The 20,696-nt window shown below is 37.8% G+C and overlaps 2 protein-coding genes across 3 annotated transcripts in view; one reads left to right on the forward strand and one right to left on the reverse strand.

The window, feature by feature from the left end:
- Positions 1-20,696, forward strand: part of LOC134819138 (glycerol uptake facilitator protein-like 6) — a 22,301-nt gene continuing 1,605 nt past the window's right edge. The window contains exons 1-6 of the mRNA XM_063828912.1: positions 1-124; positions 448-569; positions 6,254-6,449; positions 8,865-9,004; positions 10,154-10,240; positions 11,158-11,389. Coding sequence (XP_063684982.1) covers positions 16-124; positions 448-569; positions 6,254-6,449; positions 8,865-9,004; positions 10,154-10,240; positions 11,158-11,389 — 886 coding nt within the window. The 5' untranslated portion in view covers positions 1-15. The remainder of the gene's footprint in view (positions 125-447; positions 570-6,253; positions 6,450-8,864; positions 9,005-10,153; positions 10,241-11,157; positions 11,390-20,696) is intronic.
- Positions 13,194-20,095, reverse strand: LOC134820037 (homeobox protein ceh-12-like). 2 transcript variants are annotated; one of them, XM_063830220.1, is made up of 5 exons: positions 19,879-20,095; positions 19,519-19,644; positions 18,510-18,584; positions 16,403-16,582; positions 13,194-13,539 (listed from the first exon to the last, which is right to left on the reverse strand). In XM_063830220.1, the coding sequence occupies exons 1-5, from the start codon at positions 20,036-20,038 to the stop codon at positions 13,394-13,396; spliced, it is 687 nt and encodes a 228-aa protein (XP_063686290.1). In that variant the 5' UTR covers positions 20,039-20,095; the 3' UTR covers positions 13,194-13,393. The 2 variants fall into 2 exon arrangements, with proteins under 2 accessions (XP_063686290.1, XP_063686289.1); XM_063830219.1 differs by having other exon boundaries at positions 18,504-18,584.

Consider the following 20,696-nt stretch of genomic DNA (forward strand, 5'->3'; position numbering starts at 1 on the left):
ATTAAGCTATGAGCGATGGATTCCAATGACGGGGATGAATTTGGACTGAACTACGAAAAGTACTACGGTCAAAGTTCGATATTTAGCGCCAGATTTGCCTTGGGAATCTTCACTGAGTTTATCGGTGAGTGATGCATAGAGTTGTTCACCTCCGAATTTGCCGCTCACCTTTCCTAAGATAAGAAACTTTATTTAAAACACTGTCAGTCAGCGGTGTAACATGTAACGTTTCGCCACTATAATCAGTGAACAGTGTCTTTCAATTCTGGATTGGTCTCTTATCTGTTAAACACCTTGTGTCCCATATTCGGCCGTTAGGCAAAGTCTGTCAAAACTCTATTGACTCTGTCATAATGCTTGAGAGTGGAGGAGGGTTCTGGAAACAAATAAGTGATTTGACAAGCTTTTTGTTTCAGTTTGAACCCATAAAAGTGATCCTAATTTCAGGAACGTTCATCATCAATTATGTTGGATTACTAGCATGTCTGCTCCATGCCACCGACCAACTTGATGTCAATGCTTTAGTTGTTGGTTGCGCTTTCGGTGGATCGTACCTCTTTGTATCAAAAGTAGGTATCCAGGATTAATTATTTACCCCAATTTGATCATGATTTCGTCATCCTATTTATTTCAAATTTACGGCCTCAATAGCTAATAGTCTGTTATCAGTTGACAAAAGAGTAACTCAGAAGATTAAAAAGTAATGCTTTAGTGACCAAATACTTAGTCTACCATAAAAATGTACTCACATTTTTGACTAAAATTGTTGCGAACCAAATTCAATGCGGCTAAATTAATACCATTAAATTAACTGAGATTTTGGTAGAGCATAAATACTTAAAACTTTGACATATAATAATCTATTGACATATAATAATCTATTGACATATAATAATCTATTGATTACTTCGCATCTGCTCAAAGTATCTTTCTTCCTCTTAATCCACTCAATTATGCTCAAAATCACATGTCCGACCGTAATCAAATTTCCATCACCTCGATTGTATCAAATGCTATCTAATATCTATAGTTGACTGACTAATTGGTTGCGGATGAGAAATTCAGTCAAAACTGTAAAATATTGGTCCTGGAATCTTCAATTGGAAATTTCATCTTCAAAAACTGAAAATGGGACAGAGTATGGGACACTATGATTTTCCAATTTTCTTGGAGATTTCGACTTCCACTACCCCAATTTGGTTTCATACCATCATCAATTAACTGACTAATTGGTTTTTGGGCAAACATTTCATCCAATCTGTCAAATTTGTGTTCAGAAAATTTCATATTTGAAAATGGGACAGACTTTTGAAAATACAACTTTTCGTTTTGTTAAACTTTCTGCTGTGGGCTTCCTCCGATCGAAATCAAACTTCCAGCACCTCAATCGTGTCATATGCCACCTATAGTTGACTGACTAATTGGTTGCAGGCCAGAAATTCGGTCAAAACTGTAAAATTTTGGCCTTGGAAATTTCATCTTCAAAAACTGAAAATGGGACAGAGTATGGGACAATATGATTTTCCAATTTTCTTGGAGATTTCGACTTCCACTACCCCAATTTGGTTTCATACCATCATCAATTAACTGACTAATTGGTTTTTGGGCAAACGTTTCATCCAATCTGTCAAATTTGTGTTCAGAAAATTTCATATTTGAAAATGGGACAGACTTTTGAAAATACAACTTTTCGTTTTGTTAAACTTTCTGCTGTGGGCTTCCTCCGATCGAAATCAAACTTCCAGCACCTCAATCGTGTCATATGCCACCTATAGTTGGCTGACTAATTGGTTGCAGTCCATAAATTCGGTCAAAACTGTAAAATGTTGGCTTGTGGAAATTTCATCTTCAAAAACTGAAAATGGGACAGAGTATGGGACAATATGATTTTCCAATTTTCTTGGAGATTTTGACTTCCACTACCCCAATTTGGTTTCATACCATCATCAATTAACTGACTAATTGGTTTTTGGGCAAACATTTCATCCAATCTGTCAAATTTGTGTTCAGAAAATTTCATATTTGAAAATGGGACAGACTTTTGAAAATACAACTTTTCGTTTTGTTAAACTTTCTGCTGTGGGCTTCCTCCGATCGAAATCAAACTTCCAGCACCTCAATCGAGTCATATGCCACCTATAGTTGACTGACTAATTGGTTGCAGTCCATAAATTCGGTCAAAACTGTAAAATGTTGGTTGTGGAAATTTCATCTTCAAAAACTGAAAATGGGACAGAGTATGGGACAATATGATTTTCCAATTTTCTTGGAGATTTTAACTTCCACTACCCCAATTTGGTTTCATACCATCATCAATTAACTGACTAATTGGTTTTTGGGCAAACATTTCATCCAATCTGTCAAATTTGTGTTCAGAAAATTTCATATTTGAAAATGGGACAGACTTTTGAAAATACAACTTTTCGTTTTGTTAAACTTTCTGCTGTGGGCTTCCTCCGATCGAAATCAAATTTCCAGCACCTCAAACGTGTCATATGCCACCTCTAGTTGACTGACTAATTGGTAGCAGGCCAGAAATTCGGTCAAAACTGTGAAATTTTGGCCTTGGAAATTTCATCTTCAAAAACTGAAAATGGGACAGAGTATGGGACAGTATGATTTTCCAATTTTCTTGGAGATTTTGACTTCCACTACCCCAATTTGGTTTCATACCATCGTAAATTAACTGACTAATTGGTTTTTGGGCAAACATTTCATCCAATCTGTCAAATTTTTGTTCAGAAAATTTCATATTTGAAAATGGGACAGACTTTTGAAAATACAACTTTTCGTTTTGTTAAACTTTCTGCTGTGGGCTTCCTCCGATCGAAATCAAACTTCCAGCACCTCAATCGTGTCATATGCCACCTATAGTTAACTGACTAATTGGTTGCAGGCCAGAAATTCGGTCAAAACTGTAAAATTCTGGTCCTGGAAATTTCATCTTCAAAAACTGAAAATGGGACAGAGTATGGGACAATATGATTTTCCATTTTTCTTGGAGATTTTGACTTCCACTACCCCAATTTGGTTTCATACCATCGTAAATTAACTGACTAATTGGTTTTTGGGCAAACATTTCATCCAATCTGTCAAATTTGTGTTCAGAAAATTTCATATTTGAAAATGGGACAGACTTTTGAAAATACAACTTTTCGATTTGTTAAACTTTCTGCTGTGGGCTTCCTCCGATCGAAATCAAATTTCCAGCACCTCAATCGTGTCATATGCCACCTATAGTTGACTGACTAATTGATTGCAGTCCATAAATTCGGTCAAAACTGTAAAATGTTGGTCCTGGAAATTTCATCTTCAAAAACTGAAAATGGGACAGAGTATGGGATCGGGACAATATGATTTTCCAATTTTCTTGGAGATTTTGACTTCCACTACCCCAATTTGGTTTCATACCATCATCAATTAACTGACTAATTGGTTTTTGGGCAAACATTTCATCCAATCTGTCAAATTTGTGTACAGAAAATTTCATATTTGAAAATGGGACAGACTTTTGAAAATACAACTTTTCGTTTTGTTAAACTTTCTGCTGTGGGCTTCCTCCGATCGAAATCAAACTTCCAGCACCTCAATCGAGTCATATGCCACCTATAGTTGGCTGACTAATTGGTTGCAGTCCATAAATTCGGTCAAAACTGTAAAATGTTGGTCGTGGAAATTTCATCTTCAAAAACTGAAAATGGGACAGAGTATGGGACAATATGATTTTCCAATTTTCTTGGAGATTTTAACTTCCACTACCCCAATTTGGTTTCATACCATCATCAATTAACTGACTAATTGGTTTTTGGGCAAACATTTCATCCAATCTGTCAAATTTGTGTTCAGAAAATTTCATATTTGAAAATGGGACAGACTTTTGAAAATACAACTTTTCGTTTTGTTAAACTTTCTGCTGTGGGCTTCCTCCGATCGAAATCAAACTTCCAGCACCTCAATCGTGTCATATCCCACCTATAGTTGGCTGACTAAGTGGTTGCAGGCCAGAAATTCGGTCAAAACTGTAAAATTCTGGTCCTGGAAATTTCATCTTCAAAAACTGAAAATGGGACAGAGTATGGGACAATATGATTTTCCAATTTTCTTGGAGATTTTGACTTCCACTACCCCAATTTGGTTTCTTACCATCATCAATAAACTGACTAATTGGTTTTTGGGCAAACATTTCATCCAATCTGTCAAATTTGTGCTCAGAAAATTTCATATTTGAAAATGGGACAGACTTTTGAAAATACAACTTTTCGTTTTGTTAAACTTTCTGCTGTGGGCTTCCTCCGATCGAAATCAAATTTCCAGCACCTCAATCGTGTCATATGCCACCTATAGTTGACTGACTAATTGGTTGCAGTCCATGAATTCGGTCAAAACTGTAAAATGTTGGTCCTGGAAATTTCATCTTCAAAAACTGAAAATGGGACAGAGTATGGGATCGGGACAATATGATTTTCCAATTTTCTTGGAGATTTTGACTTCCACTACCCCAATTTGGTTTCATACCATCGTAAATTAACTGACTAATTGGTTTTTGGGCAAACATTTCATCCAATCTGTCAAATTTGTGTTCAGAAAATTTCATATTTGAAAATGGGACAGACTTTTGAAAATACAACTTTTCGTTTTGTTAAACTTTCTGCTGTGGGCTTCCTCCGATCAAAATCAAACTTCCAGCACCTCAATCTTGTCATATGCCACCTATAGTTGGCTGACTAATTGGTTGCAGTCCATAAATTTGGTCAAAACTGTAAAATGTTGGTCCTGGAAATTTCATCTTCAAAAACTGAAAATGGGACAGAGTATGGGACAATATGATTTTCCAATTTTCTTGGAGATTTTGACTTCCACTACCCCAATTTGGTTTCATACCATCGTCAATTAACTGACTAATTGGTTTTTGGGCAAACATTTCATCCAATCTGTCAAATTTGTGTTCAGAAAATTTCATATTTGAAAATGGGACAGACTTTTGAAAATACAACTTTTCGTTTTGTTAAACTTTCTGCTGTGGGCTTCCTCTGATCAAAATCAAACTTCCAGCACCTCAATCGTGTCACATGCCACCTATAGTTGACTGACTAATTGGTTGCAGGCCAGAAATTCGGTCAAAACTGTAAAATTCTGGTCCTGGAAATTTCATCTTCAAAAACTGAAAATGGGACAGAGTATGGGACAATATGATTTTCCAATTTTCTTGGAGATTTTGACTTCCACTACCCCAATTTGGTTTCATACCATCATCAATTAACTGAATAATTGGTTTTTGGGCAAACGTTTCATCCAATCTGTCAAATTTGTGTTCAGAAAATTTCATATTTGAAAATGGGACAGACTTTTGAAAATACAACTTTTTGTTTTGTTAAACTTTCTGCTCTGGGCTTCCTCCGATCGAAATCAAACTTCCAGCACCTCAATCGTGTCATATGCCACCTATAGTTGACTGACTAATTGGTTGCAGGCCATAAATTCGGTCAAAACTGTAAAATGTTGGTCCTGTAAATTTCATCTTCAAAAACTGAAAATGGGACAGAGTATGGGACAATTTGATTTTCCAATTTTCTTTGAGATTTTGACTTCCACTACCCCAATTTGGTTTCATACCATCGTCAATTAACTGACTAATTGGTTTCTGGGAAAAAATTTCATCCAATCTGTCAAATGTGTGTTCAGATATCTTCAAAAATGAAAATGGGAATCCTGACTCAGGACTTGAAATACAACTAATTTCAAAATTTCTGACTTTTGGTCAATTTTGGTAACTGAATTTATTGTAACTTTGATTATTCGTAACTTAGGTTTGTGGTTTCTACGGTTACTCGGACCGCTACACTGGTCATATTGAATTTCAACACTTTTAAAAGCAAATTATGAATAATATATTAAGCTGCAACATGTTGGAAATGTATATTCTTCCTGTTAATGACGTTAGCCCACTAAATTTGGTTGGGAGTCGCCGGATATTCTCAATGAAGCAGTGTTAAGTCTCTTAAGATTCGATTAAATTTAGCTTAAATAGCTAAAGTTTAAAATCTAATTTTAAGTTGAATATAGAAGCCACGAACGTGTTGTTTATCAATTAAATTGAATCTTTAATGTTTAAATGGACCACTTCACTTGTGACATGGGGGAAATTCGTTAAATGTGATAATATCTGTAATCTGTCAAAGAAAAATATGATCACCCGAACATCATATCATTCCACTAAACTATGTAAATTAAGCATTTTAATGTTATTCCGCAGATATTCCGGAAGATAGGGAGCTGTCATTTCAACCCAATGTTGTCGCTGTGTTCACTCTTCTTTGGTAACCTGTCCATCCTCTACTGCTTCCTCTCTTTCCTGGCTCAGATTGCAGCAGTCAGCCTCGCTACCTCCGTCCTTACTTCTCTTCATAGGGAGTACGACATACTCTACGCAACTGTCTTTAAGCCAGAAGGTTGGTTGAATTTGGAAATTTGCTTTTATTACAGTTGCAACTTTGGACCGAAATTAGCTTGTAGTCAGGGGTAGAGAAAACTTGCCTTGTCCTAGATATTGGAAACAATTAGCTCGAGTCAGGGGTAGTGAAAACTCGCCTTGTCCTAGATACTGGAAACTAGATAGCTTGTAGTCAGGGGTAGAGAAAACTTGCCTTGTCCTAGATACTGGAAACAATTAGCTTGTAGTCAGGGGTAGAGAAAACTTGCCTTGTCCTAGATATTGGAAACAATTAGCTTGAGTCAGGGGTAGTGAAAACTCGCCTTGTCCTAGATACTGGAAACTAGATAGCTTGTAGTCAGGGGTAGTGAAAACTCGCCTTCTCCTAGATATTGGAAACAATTAGCTTGTAGTCAGGGGTAGTGAAAACTCACCTTGTCCTAGATACTGGAGACTAGATAGCTTGTAGTCAGGGGTCGTGAAAACTTGCCTTGTCCTAGATACTGGAAACAATTAGCTTGTAGTTAGGGGTCGTGAAAACTTGCCTTGTCCTAGATACTGGAAACAATTAGCTTGTAGTTAGGGGTCGTGAAAACTTGCCTTGTCCTAGATACTGGAAACAATTAGCTTGTAGTTAGGGGTAGTGAAAACTCGCCTTGTCCTAGATACTGGAAACAATTAGCTTGTAGTCAGGGGTAGTGAAAACTCACCTTGTCCTAGATACTGGAAACTAGATAGCTTGTAGTCAGGGGTAGTGAAAACTTGCCTTGTCCTAGATACTGGAAACAATTAGCTTGTAGTTAGGGGTAGTGAAAACTCGCCTTGTCCTAGATACTGGAAACAATTAGCTTGTAGTTAGGGGTAGTGAAAACTCGCCTTGTCCTAGATACTGGAAACAATTAGCTTGTAGTCAGGGGTAGTGAAAACTCGCCTTGTCCTAGATACTGGAAACAATTAGCTTGCAGTCAGGGGTAGAGAAAACTTGCCTTGTCCTAGATACTGGAAACAATTAGCTTGTAGTCAGGGGTAGTGAAAACTCGCCTTGTCCTAGATACTGGAAACAATTAGCTTGTAGTCAGGGGTAGTGAAAACTCGCCTTGTCCTAGATACTGGAAACAATTAGCTTGTAGTCAGGGGTAGTGAAAACTCGCCTTGTCCTAGATACTGGAAACAATTAGCTTGTAGTCAGGGGTAGAGAAAACTTGCCTTGTCCTAGATACTGGAAACAATTAGCTTGTAGTCAGGGGTAGTGAAAACTCGCCTTGTCCTAGATACTGGAAACAATTAGCTTGTAGTCAGAGGTAGTGAAAACTCGCTTTGTCCTAGATACTGGAAACAATTAGATTGAGTCAGGGGTAGTGAAAACTCGCCTTGTCCTAGATACTGGAAACTAGATAGCTTGTAGTCAGAGGTAGTGAAAACTCGCCTTGTCCTAGATACTGGAAACTAGATAGCTTGTAGTCAGGGGTAGTGAAAACTCGCCTTGTCCTAGATACTGGAAACAATTAGCTTGTAGTCAGAGGTAGTGAAAACTCGCTTTGTCCTAGATACTGGAAACAATTAGATTGAGTCAGGGGTAGTGAAAACTCGCCTTGTCCTAGATACTGGAAACTAGATAGCTTGTAGTCAGGGGTAGTGAAAACTCGCCTTGTCCTAGATACTGGAAACTAGATAGCTTGTAGTCAGGGGTAGTGAAAACTCGCCTTCTCCTAGATACTGGAAACAATTAGCTTGTAGTCAGGGGTAGTGAAAACTCGCCTTGTCCTAGATACTGGAAACAATTAGCTTGTAGTCAGGGGTAGTGAAAACTCGCCTTGTCCTAGATACTGGAAACTAGATAGCTTGTAGTCAGGGGTAGTGAAAACTTGCCTTCTCCTAGATACTGGAAACTAGATAGCTTGTAGTCAGGGGTAGAGAATACTCGCATTCTCCTAGATACTGGAAACTAGATAGCTTGTAGTCAGGGGTAGTGAAAACTCGCCTTGTCCTAGATACTGGAAACTAGATAGCTTGTAGTCAGGGGTCGTGAAAACTCGCCTTGTCCTAGATACTGGAATCGATTAGCTTGTAGTCAGGGGTAGTGAAAACTCGCCTTGTCCTAGATACTGGAAACTAGATAGCTTGTAGTCAGGGGTAGTGAAAACTCGCCTTGTCCTAGATACTGGAAACAATTAGCTTGTAGTCAGGGGTAGAGAAAACTTGCCTTGTCCTAGACACTGGAAACAATTAGCTTGTAGTCAGGGGTAGTGAAAACTTGCCTTGTCCTAGATATTGGAAACAATTAGCTTGTAGTCAGGGGTAGTGAAAACTCGCCTTCTCCTAGATACTGGAAACAATTTTAATCGTACTCGAATATTCCTAAATATGTACAAAGTTAATTCTGACCCGATTGGGTTAGGTTGTTTTTAATTACTAAACTAAACCCGCTCTCCAGGAATATCGACCATGGCAATGTTAGTCGCAGAATTTTCTGGCTCACTTCTAGTGATAAGCTCCAGATTGGTAACAACTGACAAGGCTAATCTCGATAACTACTACACTTCTCTCTCTATGGTGCTCTCCATTACTGTTTTCGTAAGTTCCATTTGACCGTTTAATTTTGTTATTGGAGTTTACCAGAGTCAATAAGTCGTATTCATACAAATATTTTAAAATTTGTATTCAGGAAGTCTAAATTTCTTTTTTATGCGAATCTTGATAGTTTGAATTATGTTCACCCAGTTTCAGAGTATAAATATATGTTCTATATCGTAACATTTACTTCCCTTCGTTATAAACATCGTTATTAGTACTACTGATTCTGTCCTGAAAAAAAAAATCAGACGTTTTTTCCATTAAATTATGTTCTATATTTACATTTTAGGCTATCATTATACTCCTATTGAACGAAACGTCTATTGAATTGTCTTAGCTTATTGAAGTTGAATGATGTAAGATAACTAACAAATTCAGCATCATACTCCGTTCTACGTTCCATAAATGTATTGTAAATCTATGATTTAAACACTTCTAACTATTTGGTCACTACTTGGTCACTACTTGGTCACGAATTAAACGCGGCAAGCATTTTATTTTTATTTGAATGGTTAGTTTTTATTTGAACAGCATGTACTACGTTTTTTGGCAAAACTGCAAATCAAGCCAGTGCTCAAAGTCAATTAAAAGCAGGTTCCTTAATTTTAGGAACTGTAGGTTACCTTGTTAAACGAGCGACAAGTTGGTGCTTTTTATTAGTTTTTGGGTAAATGACTAAATGAACCTCTCTAAATGCCTACAAAGTAAAAGCGAGTTTAAAAGTAAGTAAAGTATAAACTGCATAACTGTGCTTTATTTTTATTTTTGACAGAATAGTTTATGCTCTAACGATCGTTAATTGTAATTTTAAATTTTAAAAGGCAATGCCTACGGTTGATGGAAATCTAGCGTCCGCTAACCGGCGCAATTTTTGTTATTTTTGACAGAATAGTTTATGCTCTACCCTAACCCACAGAAGAATAAAATTCCCTTGAGAATAAATGGGTCATCTTAAAGTGGAAAACTGTGTAACATGCAGAATTAAAGTTGAACACAGTGCGTGCATAATGGAAGTGGAAAACAGTGCCTGCAAAATGGAAGTGGGACAAGGTGCGTGCATAATGAAAGTGAAACACTGTGCGCACAAAATTGTTCATTCTGGCACAATATTAGATTTGTGCACTCAATGTCAACCTCCTTAAACCGCAGATACCGTACAGTGGAGGAGCTATAAACCCAGCTCGTGCTATCGGAGCTAGTCTGTTCACCCTCCAGGAAGTCCCTGATTATTATTGGGTAACTTAAACTATATTCACACTTTTTATATTGCATCTGTAGCCATTTAATCGGGAGGATGTGTATGATGATTTATATTCTTTAAGTTTAAATCATTTATTTAACACCTTTAAGGCCACAGGGGGGGGGGGGGGGGGCCGAGCTCAATTTTGAGATTTTGAGATTTGTTGTAGATCTCGATCTAAATTTTCGAATGCTTTTGTTCCCACCGAAAACAAAGCTTCTCATCTGTAGATATCGCCCGTCAAATTTTGAGGTTTACCTGTAATTCTATTGTAAATGAAAACTTCAAATGCAATTTTGTTTAAAATCTATCTTCTTTTACAGTTTACGACATGGGACCTTGTAACTTGGAAACAATGTTTTTCAAGGTCTTGTCCAATAGCCTAATGTAGCGATTTTTGATTTTTTGCTCCAAAGCTGAGATATTAGGTTAACCATGAGTGTGTGTCGCAAAATTGTCAACATAACAGTTAACCTCATAAAAAGAGTAAGGAGCAAAATTTTAAAAATCGCTGCATCGTAACTAATTGTGGCTATCTTAGGAACATATGTTCCAAATTTGAGATAAAACGGATGAAAGCTCTAGGAGAAGGAACATTTTAAAGTTGGTTTCAGGAGAGCCAAAAGATTGATTTTGAACAGAACCGATTATTTGCGAGGTTAACTGATTAAATAGGCAATAGTTGACCTCAATTTTACGACAAACTAGGCGCTCTGGGGGGCTAGGGGTGGTGCGCGAGCGTCAAGTAGTCTGTCAAATGGCCCCCCCTCCTGTGGCTTTAAGCTTTTTTTTCTTCCATTTTATCACTCCGAATTATTTTACCAGCGTGGTCTTCATCTTCAGATATATTGGTGTGACCCACTGGGGGCCTCCTTTATTACAATCCTACCACTATCTTTATCTTCAGATCTAGATATATTGGTGTGGCCCACTGTTGGCCTCCTTTATTACAATCATACTACTGTCTTTATCTTCAGACATATTGGTGTGGCCCACTGGGGGCCTCCTTTATTACAATCCTACTACTGTCTTTATCTTCAGATATATTGGTGTGGCCCACTGGGGGCCTCCTTTATTACAATCCTACTACTGTTTACTGGCGTACTTCGCAAGAAAGACACAGCTACAGACTAAATCAACTTCAGGTAAGACATCCATTTACTTCAGAGTTCTGAATTTTGAGTGTTTCAAATTTTAAACGTCGATTCTCGATTCTAAGTGCCAAACACCGACCGAAATAAACAACCATGACCTAGCGGCTAGCTGAATGTATGTTTGGCACACTTTTGTGCAACAATAATCCAAACTGGTCAAGTTGTCGAACAAATACAATGTTGCTTCGATTCCTGTAATAAAAGAGCTATTTCCGATTTAATGTTATTAAACAAAGCAGAAAATTCACAACAATATAGACAAATATATAAAAATCGCACCAAAATGCAAAGAATAACTCAAAAAAAAGTCGAAAAAAACCAGTTAAGATAAAAAAACGTCGTCCCATTTGAAATCTTGTAAAACATAAGGAATACATTTAAAAACAGTTCGTTTGTCTTTGTTTACATGTGTGAATTAATAAAGTATAGGATTACCCTTTCATAGCTATAGTAGTAAGTTCAGTCTTGGCTGCAAGAGCCTGTCTTAGTAAATATAAAACCTTCTTTCTAGTCCACATATCATATTAGGATACGTCAAATACCTGTTACAAGTCCCTATACTCATTTATAAGTCTCTTTCCACTATCACTTTAAGTGTCAATCTATCCGAACCACACGGCCAAATTATATGGTCCTTCGTTCAATTTACGATTCAGGTTACAGGTGTTTTCTGTAAATCTCAGAAGCAGCAAGCTCTGTAACTTTACGGAAAAGTTTCTTCTCAATTTTGAGAGGCAACAGCTCAAAAGTCAAAACTTTGTAGTTTCGACGAGAAGTTTCTTCTTAAATCTCAGATAAAGCAAGCTTTGTAATCTGCGCTAGAAGTTTCTTCTCAAATATAAGAGCAGTGTTTGCAAAAAGATACTCTTTAAATATCAGAGGTAGCAAGCTCTGTTGTTTTAGCAAAATGTTTCTTCTCAAATCTCCGAAGTCATAGGCTCTAGTTTTGATAAGAAGTTTTTACTCACATCGCAGAGCTATACTAGAGGCCACAGACTCTGTAGTTTTGGAGAGAATATTGAGCAGATTCTCTTTAAATTTCAGAGTTCAGAAGCTCTTAAGGGGGCAGGGGGGGGGTCTTTATGAAATTTCTCTCGAAATTGATTTTATAGTTGTTTCTAATAGAGGGAAGTGATATCTAACTGCTAATTTTGGTCCCATGGAAAAATATTGTTCCTAGACGAATTTATTGCCAGTCAAAGGTCAGCGCTCATGTGTAATTGTATTGCGCGAGCGATTTTCAATCGCGCGCCCTGAAAATCGAGTCTAAAAATCTATCTCCTCATACATTTTTTGAGCAATCGCCTTGAAACTTTCAGGATATATTCTACGGACCATTTAGAAACTTTTGCTCGTTTTAGAATTTCGAGATAGGCCTTTAAAAATTTTGTATTAGATTTTGAAAATCTTGGACCTCTTTTTTTGACGATTTTTCCAGGTCCAAGATTTTCAAAATGGAATAAAAAATGTTTAAAGGCCTATCTCGAAATTCTAAAACGAGCAAAAGTTTTTAAATGGTCCTTAGAACATATCCTGAACGTTTCAAGGTGATTGCTCGAAAACTGTAGGAGGAGATAGATTTTTAGACTCGATTTTCAGGGCGCGCGATTGAAAATCGCTCGCGCAATACAATTATACATGAGCGCTGACCTTTGACTGGCAATAATTTCGTCTAGGAACGATATTTTTCCATGGGACCAAAAGTAGCAGATAGATATCACTCCCCTCTATTAGAAACAACTATAAAATCAATTTCGAGAGAAATTTCATAAAGACCCCCCCCTGCCCCCTTAAGTTTTGAAAAAAAGTTTCTCCTCAAATTTTAAGAGGATGCAAGCTCTGTAATCTTGGCGAGAATCTCAGAGGTCTGCACTTTAAGCTCTTTTGTTTTGGCAAGAAGTTGTCCTCAATTCTTAAAAGAAGCAGGATCTGTAGTTTTAGAGAGGCTTTCTCAGAGGCAGCAATCCCCTGTAGTTTTGACGAGGATTGTCCTCCTCAAACTTCCGATGTTTCAAGGTCTGCAGACTGCATAGAGTTTTGCTCCTGGAGAGCTGACTGAGAATTAGAGTTCTTGTCCATGAGGTCAACCGGGTCGATCTTCCTCTTGCACTTCGCACGTCTGTTCTGGAACCAGGTCTGAACTGAAATATATGGTATATTAGCATTTTGTTAGCATCTTGTTAACATCTTGTTAACATTTTGTTAACATCTTGTTAACATTTTGTTAGCATCTTGTTAACATTTTGTTAGCATCTTGTTAGCATCTTGTTAACATTTTGTTAGCATCTTGTTAACATTTTGTTAGCATCTTGTTAACATTTTGTTAGCATCTTGTTAACATTTTGTTAGCATCTTGATAACATTTTGTTAGCATCTTGTTAACATTTTGTTAGCATCTTGTTAACATTTTGTTAGCATTTTGTTAGCATCTTATTTCATAGATCTTTCAACATTGCGATGTTTAATGGGGAGCATCAAGACTCAACTTTGTGGAACAGGGCAAATAATTGAACTTTGTAAGCCGAGAGCCGTGATGGTCCCTAGTCCCTACTAAACACTACAATAGCATTTCGTTAACATTTTGATGGATATTTTTTGAAGATTTATAGTAGTGACTGAGCTTATCGTAACGTAAAGTTAAATGGCTGAATTAATAGGAAAATGTGGCTGAACCTTTGGCGGGAAATGGTTGAGATATGTCTAGATTTGGTCAAAATGTCTCCGGAGTCCGGATTTTGTCCGGCTTTGGTCAACTTGATGAGTTTTTATTCTCCGACTGGAGGATTGCGGTGAAAAATGAGGAGCTTATTTTTTTTGACTGTGGGTGGTGGGATGGAAAGGCGTGACCATGGCAACGATAAACAATAGGCTCCACTCATAAAGTACGAATTTAGATATCTCTGCAATTAGACAGTGTTGTGTTTGTCGACTCAACTGCAGTGACTTAGAAGGTGTTGGTTCAACGATTCATTATACGTGACTTCGTGCTCAGATTTCAATTACTGGACAAAAAACATATAAAATAGAACAGCTACCGACATATTTAGTCCCACCCGGCATTTTCTTTGATAGCATGAAGTATGTGTTAAAGTATCGTTTAAGTCAATGAAGGGACATGATAATCGGTAAGTGATTGTTACCCGTCAAACAAACTCCAGGTCACAAGCCAAGCCTCTCCGCTCGGGCAATGATTTCGGTATATTCCTAGTTTTATGATTTGGTGCCATACAAGTATCACTTTGCTCATCGATAGCTACACGAACCCTAATTTATGAAATTTGATATTTTAAAAGCACGGAAGTTGAACGGCAATGTGTTCAAAACATGAGGGATAGAATAAAAACACATTAAATTGACGTGATCACCACAGTTTCAAAGGACGGGAAATTTCCTCTTTAATTGTTTCACGGCTCAGCACCCCCCAGCTCAACTCAATTTTAAATCAATTTAACAATGATTTATCTCGCGGTAATTTTGAAATTTCCCATGCTCCACTCTAATCTGCCCGGGGTTACAACCAAACGTATTCTTAATTGATCACTCAATATAAAGAGGTGGTGGTCAAGGCAAGCTGCTACTATCACTTTGCTATTCCTGTCTGTTAAATCTGTGCAAATGATGATGTTTTGAGAACTAAAAAGGACCATTTAATGACCCGTAACTTTGTTTACTCAAGACTGGGAAATTGCAAGGAGTGTTTTACTACGTCGCTTATTGGACGGGAGAATTTTAATGGTCTATTACTTTGGGGCATTTAACTCAATCGTTTCAAACAAAATAGGCGTATAAATATTCAATCTGTAAACTTTAACTTACTTTATAAAGTTTGCACGACATGGGAAAGAAAGGTCCCGCTTTATTGAAAGTTTGCGGCTGATTGAAGTCTCAAAACATGTACGTGTACCAAATCCATTATCCCGTTCATCAAGTGGTCACATTTAATGGATTCCAAGTAGTTACCTTGAACCGGTAAAAATGGATCTTTCCGATTATTCCCGAAGAAGAAATGAACTCTCTCCAAAGAACCACCTACGTGGCAGCTGGTTATTTTGGCTTGGAATTATGATTGCCTGCGTGGCGTATTTGTCTCCGATTATTAGGGCAAGAGATATGGCACTGCGGGTGGAATTTAGGGAAACTCCACTTTCTCCCTAGCTCTACCCCTGTGTTGAGATAAATGCCAATTATTTTGTATTGCTAGGAAATTAGCATTAAAGTTAAAATAATGTCAGACAGTGCTATTATCTCAACGTGACTAACGCCAAAGCGATTACCTTATTAAAGTGCTTATAATCGACTGCTCCTAGCTACTGGCACGCCAATTCAGCACGCCAATCGGTTCCCAGTTCTCGGGCGGGCAGCCAATCAGAGACAAGCATCTTCAGCAGGTGACTCGTTAATCGAGTTGGAGTATCGGTATTTAACTTAGTCTGTGATTATCCCATTACTTTTTCGTTGCCCGTCAATCTTCACAAGTGAGGCGATTGAGACAGTGGTTAATAATTTAATAGTTTAATGCATTAGACCGCATATAGAGCCGGTCTAGCACGGCTAATAAAATGGAAGTCAGCGTTTAGGAAGGGCTACCAGCAGTCAGTTTGCTGCATCTGTCCAATCAGGGTACCTGTGCTCGGTCACGTGGGCCCTATTTCACTTCTTTAAATCAATTTTAAATCCTGTCAAGGCAATTTTAAAAAGCAATCAAGCGGTCAAGACTGGCCGTGGCAAGCGTAGCCAATCGAAGGTATGGCCTGGGGAATCAGTTAACTCGTTTTGTCGATTATGTAATGGGGTAATGGGGTTATTAGATAAGGAGGTAATGGGTCAGGTTTAATGACTGTGATTGGTGTGACTAACTCTGATCTCAAACTTAGACTTATCTAATATTAGAAGATCGCTTGAAGGGTTGTAACTGTCGGCTCTAGCAGGAAATGTATGTAAAAAGCTTTCAGAAAGTTCGAAGGTTTCACCTTGGGTTTTATGAATGATGGTAAGAAAAATTACCTTGTGTTTCGTTAAGATTGAGGAGGAAAGCTGTCTCCCGTCGTTTGTGGGGTGAAAGATAGTGCTGTTGCTGGAACAAGGATTCTAATGCCATCAGTTGGAGTTTTGTGAAGATTGTTCGCACTCGTCGTTGGGAGGTCCCGTTTTTTGTCGTGTAGGGTGTCAGGAGTTCTTGGTACCCTGAGGCAAGAAGTTTTTATAAAAGATGAAATGAATTATAAAAATCATTGGATAAACAATTAACATCTTAAATATTCAAAGTAAATTTTATTTGACAGTTCACTCGTGATCTGTCATCTGATGTTTCGGTGTCCCTAAAATTAATTACACTTGGTAACTTGTTAAAGCATGTACAGATAGATTTCATCAATCAGAAACCTTTTTGAACTATGATGAATTTTAGGATGATCTCATGCTCAATAATTTTGTATCCATATTAATGCTTTTTAAACAAAGTTACAAGTACAACGAATTCTTCATGTAGTGCATCCTGGGTTTGGACAGGATATGCCCACGTTTAAAATATGCCATTTTTATTTATTTTAGGTTATTTTAGTATTCCAATTCTCAATATGGCTAAAATGTTCAAAATCTAGGTTTTATATTGGGTTTATACTCAAACTAAACCCACGATAATTCTTTAGTCTGACCTAGATAACAAGTTATATTTTCTCCATTCGAAGTACCTAAGCTCTATTCTGAATACAATTCTCTATTCTGAATACAATTCTCTATTCTGAATACAATTCTAAGTCGCACATCGCTCGCTTCTCAACTAATCTCAGACTGGCTTCCTCAACTTGTTATTTGCTGGCCCAACGCTTCTAACGAGTTGCTCGACAATGAGAACACATCCGGGGCAAGGTCGCTAATTGACCGAAATCACATAACAGTCCCACGTTTTTGTTCACCTTGCTTATATCCCCCACCATAAAACATCACGTCACGTGTCTTATAATCTCGCTCAGATTGGCCGAACAGTTCTCACTGAGTTTCCCATTGGTTGGTTTTGTTTGGGAGGAAGCTAAGAATCGGTGTGCATACAATCGAATATCGATGATATGATGAGTGGGTGATCCCCCTGTTATAGGAAAGTTAATGGCCTGACCATCGGAGAATTCATTGTGTTGTTGTGATATTAGAAAATGGAGGAGCGGTCATCACTTAAAGAAGCAATTGGAATGGTTAAGGGAGGACGATGATTTAAAAATTGAATTAGACCCGCCAACCCGTTTCGATCGGGTAGTAATAGTGGAGACATTGTCCCGATCATCAAATCGACGAGACCCCAGTTGCAGGAAAGACTCATCCAAGGATCTGCTTATCTTTAGTGACGACTTGACAAACGAAAATTGGAAGACTTTGAAATGAGACATGATGAGCGGCTGGGCTACCGACACATTTCTATAGTCATAAGCGGTCTGGGGGTGAGACAAGCAGAACTGGATCCGGGCTCTTGTATCGGAATCACTGTTACTACCGAGGAAACTAGAGAATTGGCTACTCAAATTGTTACGTCTCGTTTGAGTGGGTACGTTCGTTATATTGAACTTTTGGTCGATGGACTGGTTCAGAGTGGTGATGTTGGTTTCATTATAATTTGGGAATGGGAATGGGAAACAGTTGGCTGGTCTGGAAACTGTTTTGTTGCACAGAGGCTTGTAAATCAAGTCTGATTGAATGGAACATTTGAATACTTAAAATTTTGTTGGATAATAAAGGACAGCTCATAATCTTCAAAGAAACAAAAGGAAACTCCTGTACATACAAGTATGGACATATTTCGAAGATATTTTTAATTTGAAATTGGACACAAATGGCGGAGTTATGGGCCAAAACCTGGTCATGTGGGTAATTATTTTTGTATGTACTGTAAGTAGGTAGGTAGGATTCCCACCTACTGCAAGTACATTGGGTTGATATTGGGCATTTGAACTAGAGTCTAGAGTACAATCAGTAACAATTTGAACAATAAAATGAAAAAATGTCAGTAACAATTCAACTATCAAATGAAAGAATTTCAGTAACAATTTAACTATCAAATGAAAGAATTTCAATAGGTAACAATTACTAATTAGAACTGTGAAATGAGACGACTTACACTTACTTTCAGCATATTTTCCGAAATGTGATTGCAACTGAGCATAGGGAGACAGTCCGAGTGTGTAGAGACTTCCCAGAGCTGAAATGTTATTAAACGTTACTCAACATTTTCTTTATTTAGTTACTTTTTACTTATTATACACAAATTTGTTGGTGAGTGGAAAACTGATCCGGAATCTGGAGTTCGAAGGTTTACTGTTTCTTCTCTTCCATCTTTTCTCGTCCATCGGTTTGCAGTTACCATGGTAACCTCTCTTTCTTTGCTCACCATAGCTCGTTTTAAGTTTCGATGACACAAACTTCTTAAATGAACTTTAAAAAGACAAGAAAATTCCCGCTCCCTTATGGGATGTTCAATATTACACTATCCATTATATGACGTGATATGTTGCACACTGATCACTAGTCAATATTTTATTGTTCATTGTTGGCCTTTATCAGAACAACATCTGCACAACGAATGCTGGTACAAAAGAAGCGATTAGCAATCTGATTTTTTACCTCCTTAAATACCATAGCTTTTGACTTGAACTTGGAATTTGGCTTCGACAAATCATAAGCCAGTTGCGAAGATATTTGAAATCTGGCAGAAGTTCAACTCTAATAGAATCAGAAGTTGATTTTTGTTGATTATTTCATTTTCACGTATCACAATTAATAGATTTAGAGTCCTATTACATGATTTTCAAACACTTCAATAGAATATTTCAATTTTTATCGTTTCAATTACCATAATATGTATATTGTATTTGTATACGTTTCCAGTGCCCATTCAGGTTAAGTATATTGTATTCAGTTTCATTCAATATTAGATCTGACATCACTTTATGCAAGCTCAACTTGATTATTAATCAAACATGAATAAACATGGTAAGTAATTATAGTTACATCGCGAAATATCTCGGTGGTCTTACTCTTAGTCCTCGTGAATACGTAGCTGTGATTTTAGGAAATTGGCAACAGAAACTTATCATAACAAAAGAAATAAAGATCAAAGAGTGAACAAGGCTAACCTGCAGCCTGGGCGGGAGGGAGAGTCTGGGTGGGGAGGAAACTTGATAACCTGGAGGAGAAGCCCGGGGCTATAGAGTCCACGTATCTTGGCAGACTGGCTGTCCAGAGGGGCGGTGTACTTAGACCTGAACAAATTACTTTGGATAAATCTGTGCGTCTCTTTTTCGCCTATTTCCATTTCATCAATACTAAGACAAATATACTGGTGACGAAACTGAACGATTTTAATTGATAGCAGTAAGTACAAGTGACTTAGTTTTTTATAGTAAAAATACTCTTAGTTCTACCTTCTTCACAGAAATAAGGGACTGGAAATATAATGCCTAATAATAAGTACAAATAACACCGAAAAAACTAACCGACAGATATGTTCACTGGAAAACTTGGCGAGTTCTGAGATAGTGATATAGACTTGTCGGGTGAGACCGAGAGATTGTGGGTCCTCTGAAGTTGGGCCACTAGATCCTTCTCCGGCTCTAAGATATCAGATATGTTGAACGAGCGTCTCGCGGTTACCATGGTGAGAATCAATGATTAAGGTCAGGCTGTCGGACAATCGTTAACTACAAAACGTTCAGCAATTTCTGTTGGTACGCGCGCAGTTCCCTTCCTTACAGCGGGGTGACGTGACGTCACGCGCGTCGTCAAGTCACGTGACCCAGATAATCTGTCACGTGGGGCGCCCACCTGACACGCGCTACCAGTAACATACTTAAAATTACTCACGTGATTTACTTTAATTGTAATGACCCTTAAATCTGTTTCAATTGTTACAAAGATAACCGGAACACGGCCCGCTTTTAAAATGAAAATATTTCTATTAGCCTGAGCCCTGCTTTGTTTTTAATTAATTTCCGAATTGGGAGTCATACCATAAAATAGGAATTGAACACGGGCCTGGCTGGAGAGATCCGAGGTCAAAGCAACTCGCTAATTGCTTAATGCAATGATGGGCCGAGTAAAGCGGTTTCCATCATCAAATTACGGTTGTTTGAAACAGTTTACATCGGAATCCTACAATAAGCGTTTCCGATCTTCCACAATCAATTATAAATCCTGTTACAGTATTACACGGAATACCGTGCTTGATGAACTTGAAGAGATGGGAGAATGGGCAAAAATGCGATTTTTGGGGACGATTTAATCTTGAAATTAGTAATTGCCACGATTTGGAGGA

The sequence above is a fragment of the Bolinopsis microptera genome, chromosome 8 (assembly GCF_026151205.1).
Source record: "Bolinopsis microptera isolate Bmic1 chromosome 8, MBARI_Bmic_1.0, whole genome shotgun sequence".
Classification (NCBI taxonomy): domain Eukaryota; kingdom Metazoa; phylum Ctenophora; class Tentaculata; order Lobata; family Bolinopsidae; genus Bolinopsis; species Bolinopsis microptera.

Coding starts and splice junctions, on each gene's coding strand:
- LOC134820037 (XM_063830219.1), bottom strand. CDS start 20,038: ATGGTAACCGCGAGACGCTCGTTCAACATATCTGATATCTTAGAGCCG. Junction 19,645..19,878: donor TCCAGTGAACATATCTGTCG/GTTAGTTTTTTC, acceptor TAATTTGTTCAG/GTCTAAGTACACCGCCCCTC. Junction 18,585..19,518: donor CCCTCCCGCCCAGGCTGCAG/GTTAGCCTTGTT, acceptor ATAACATTTCAG/CTCTGGGAAGTCTCTACACA.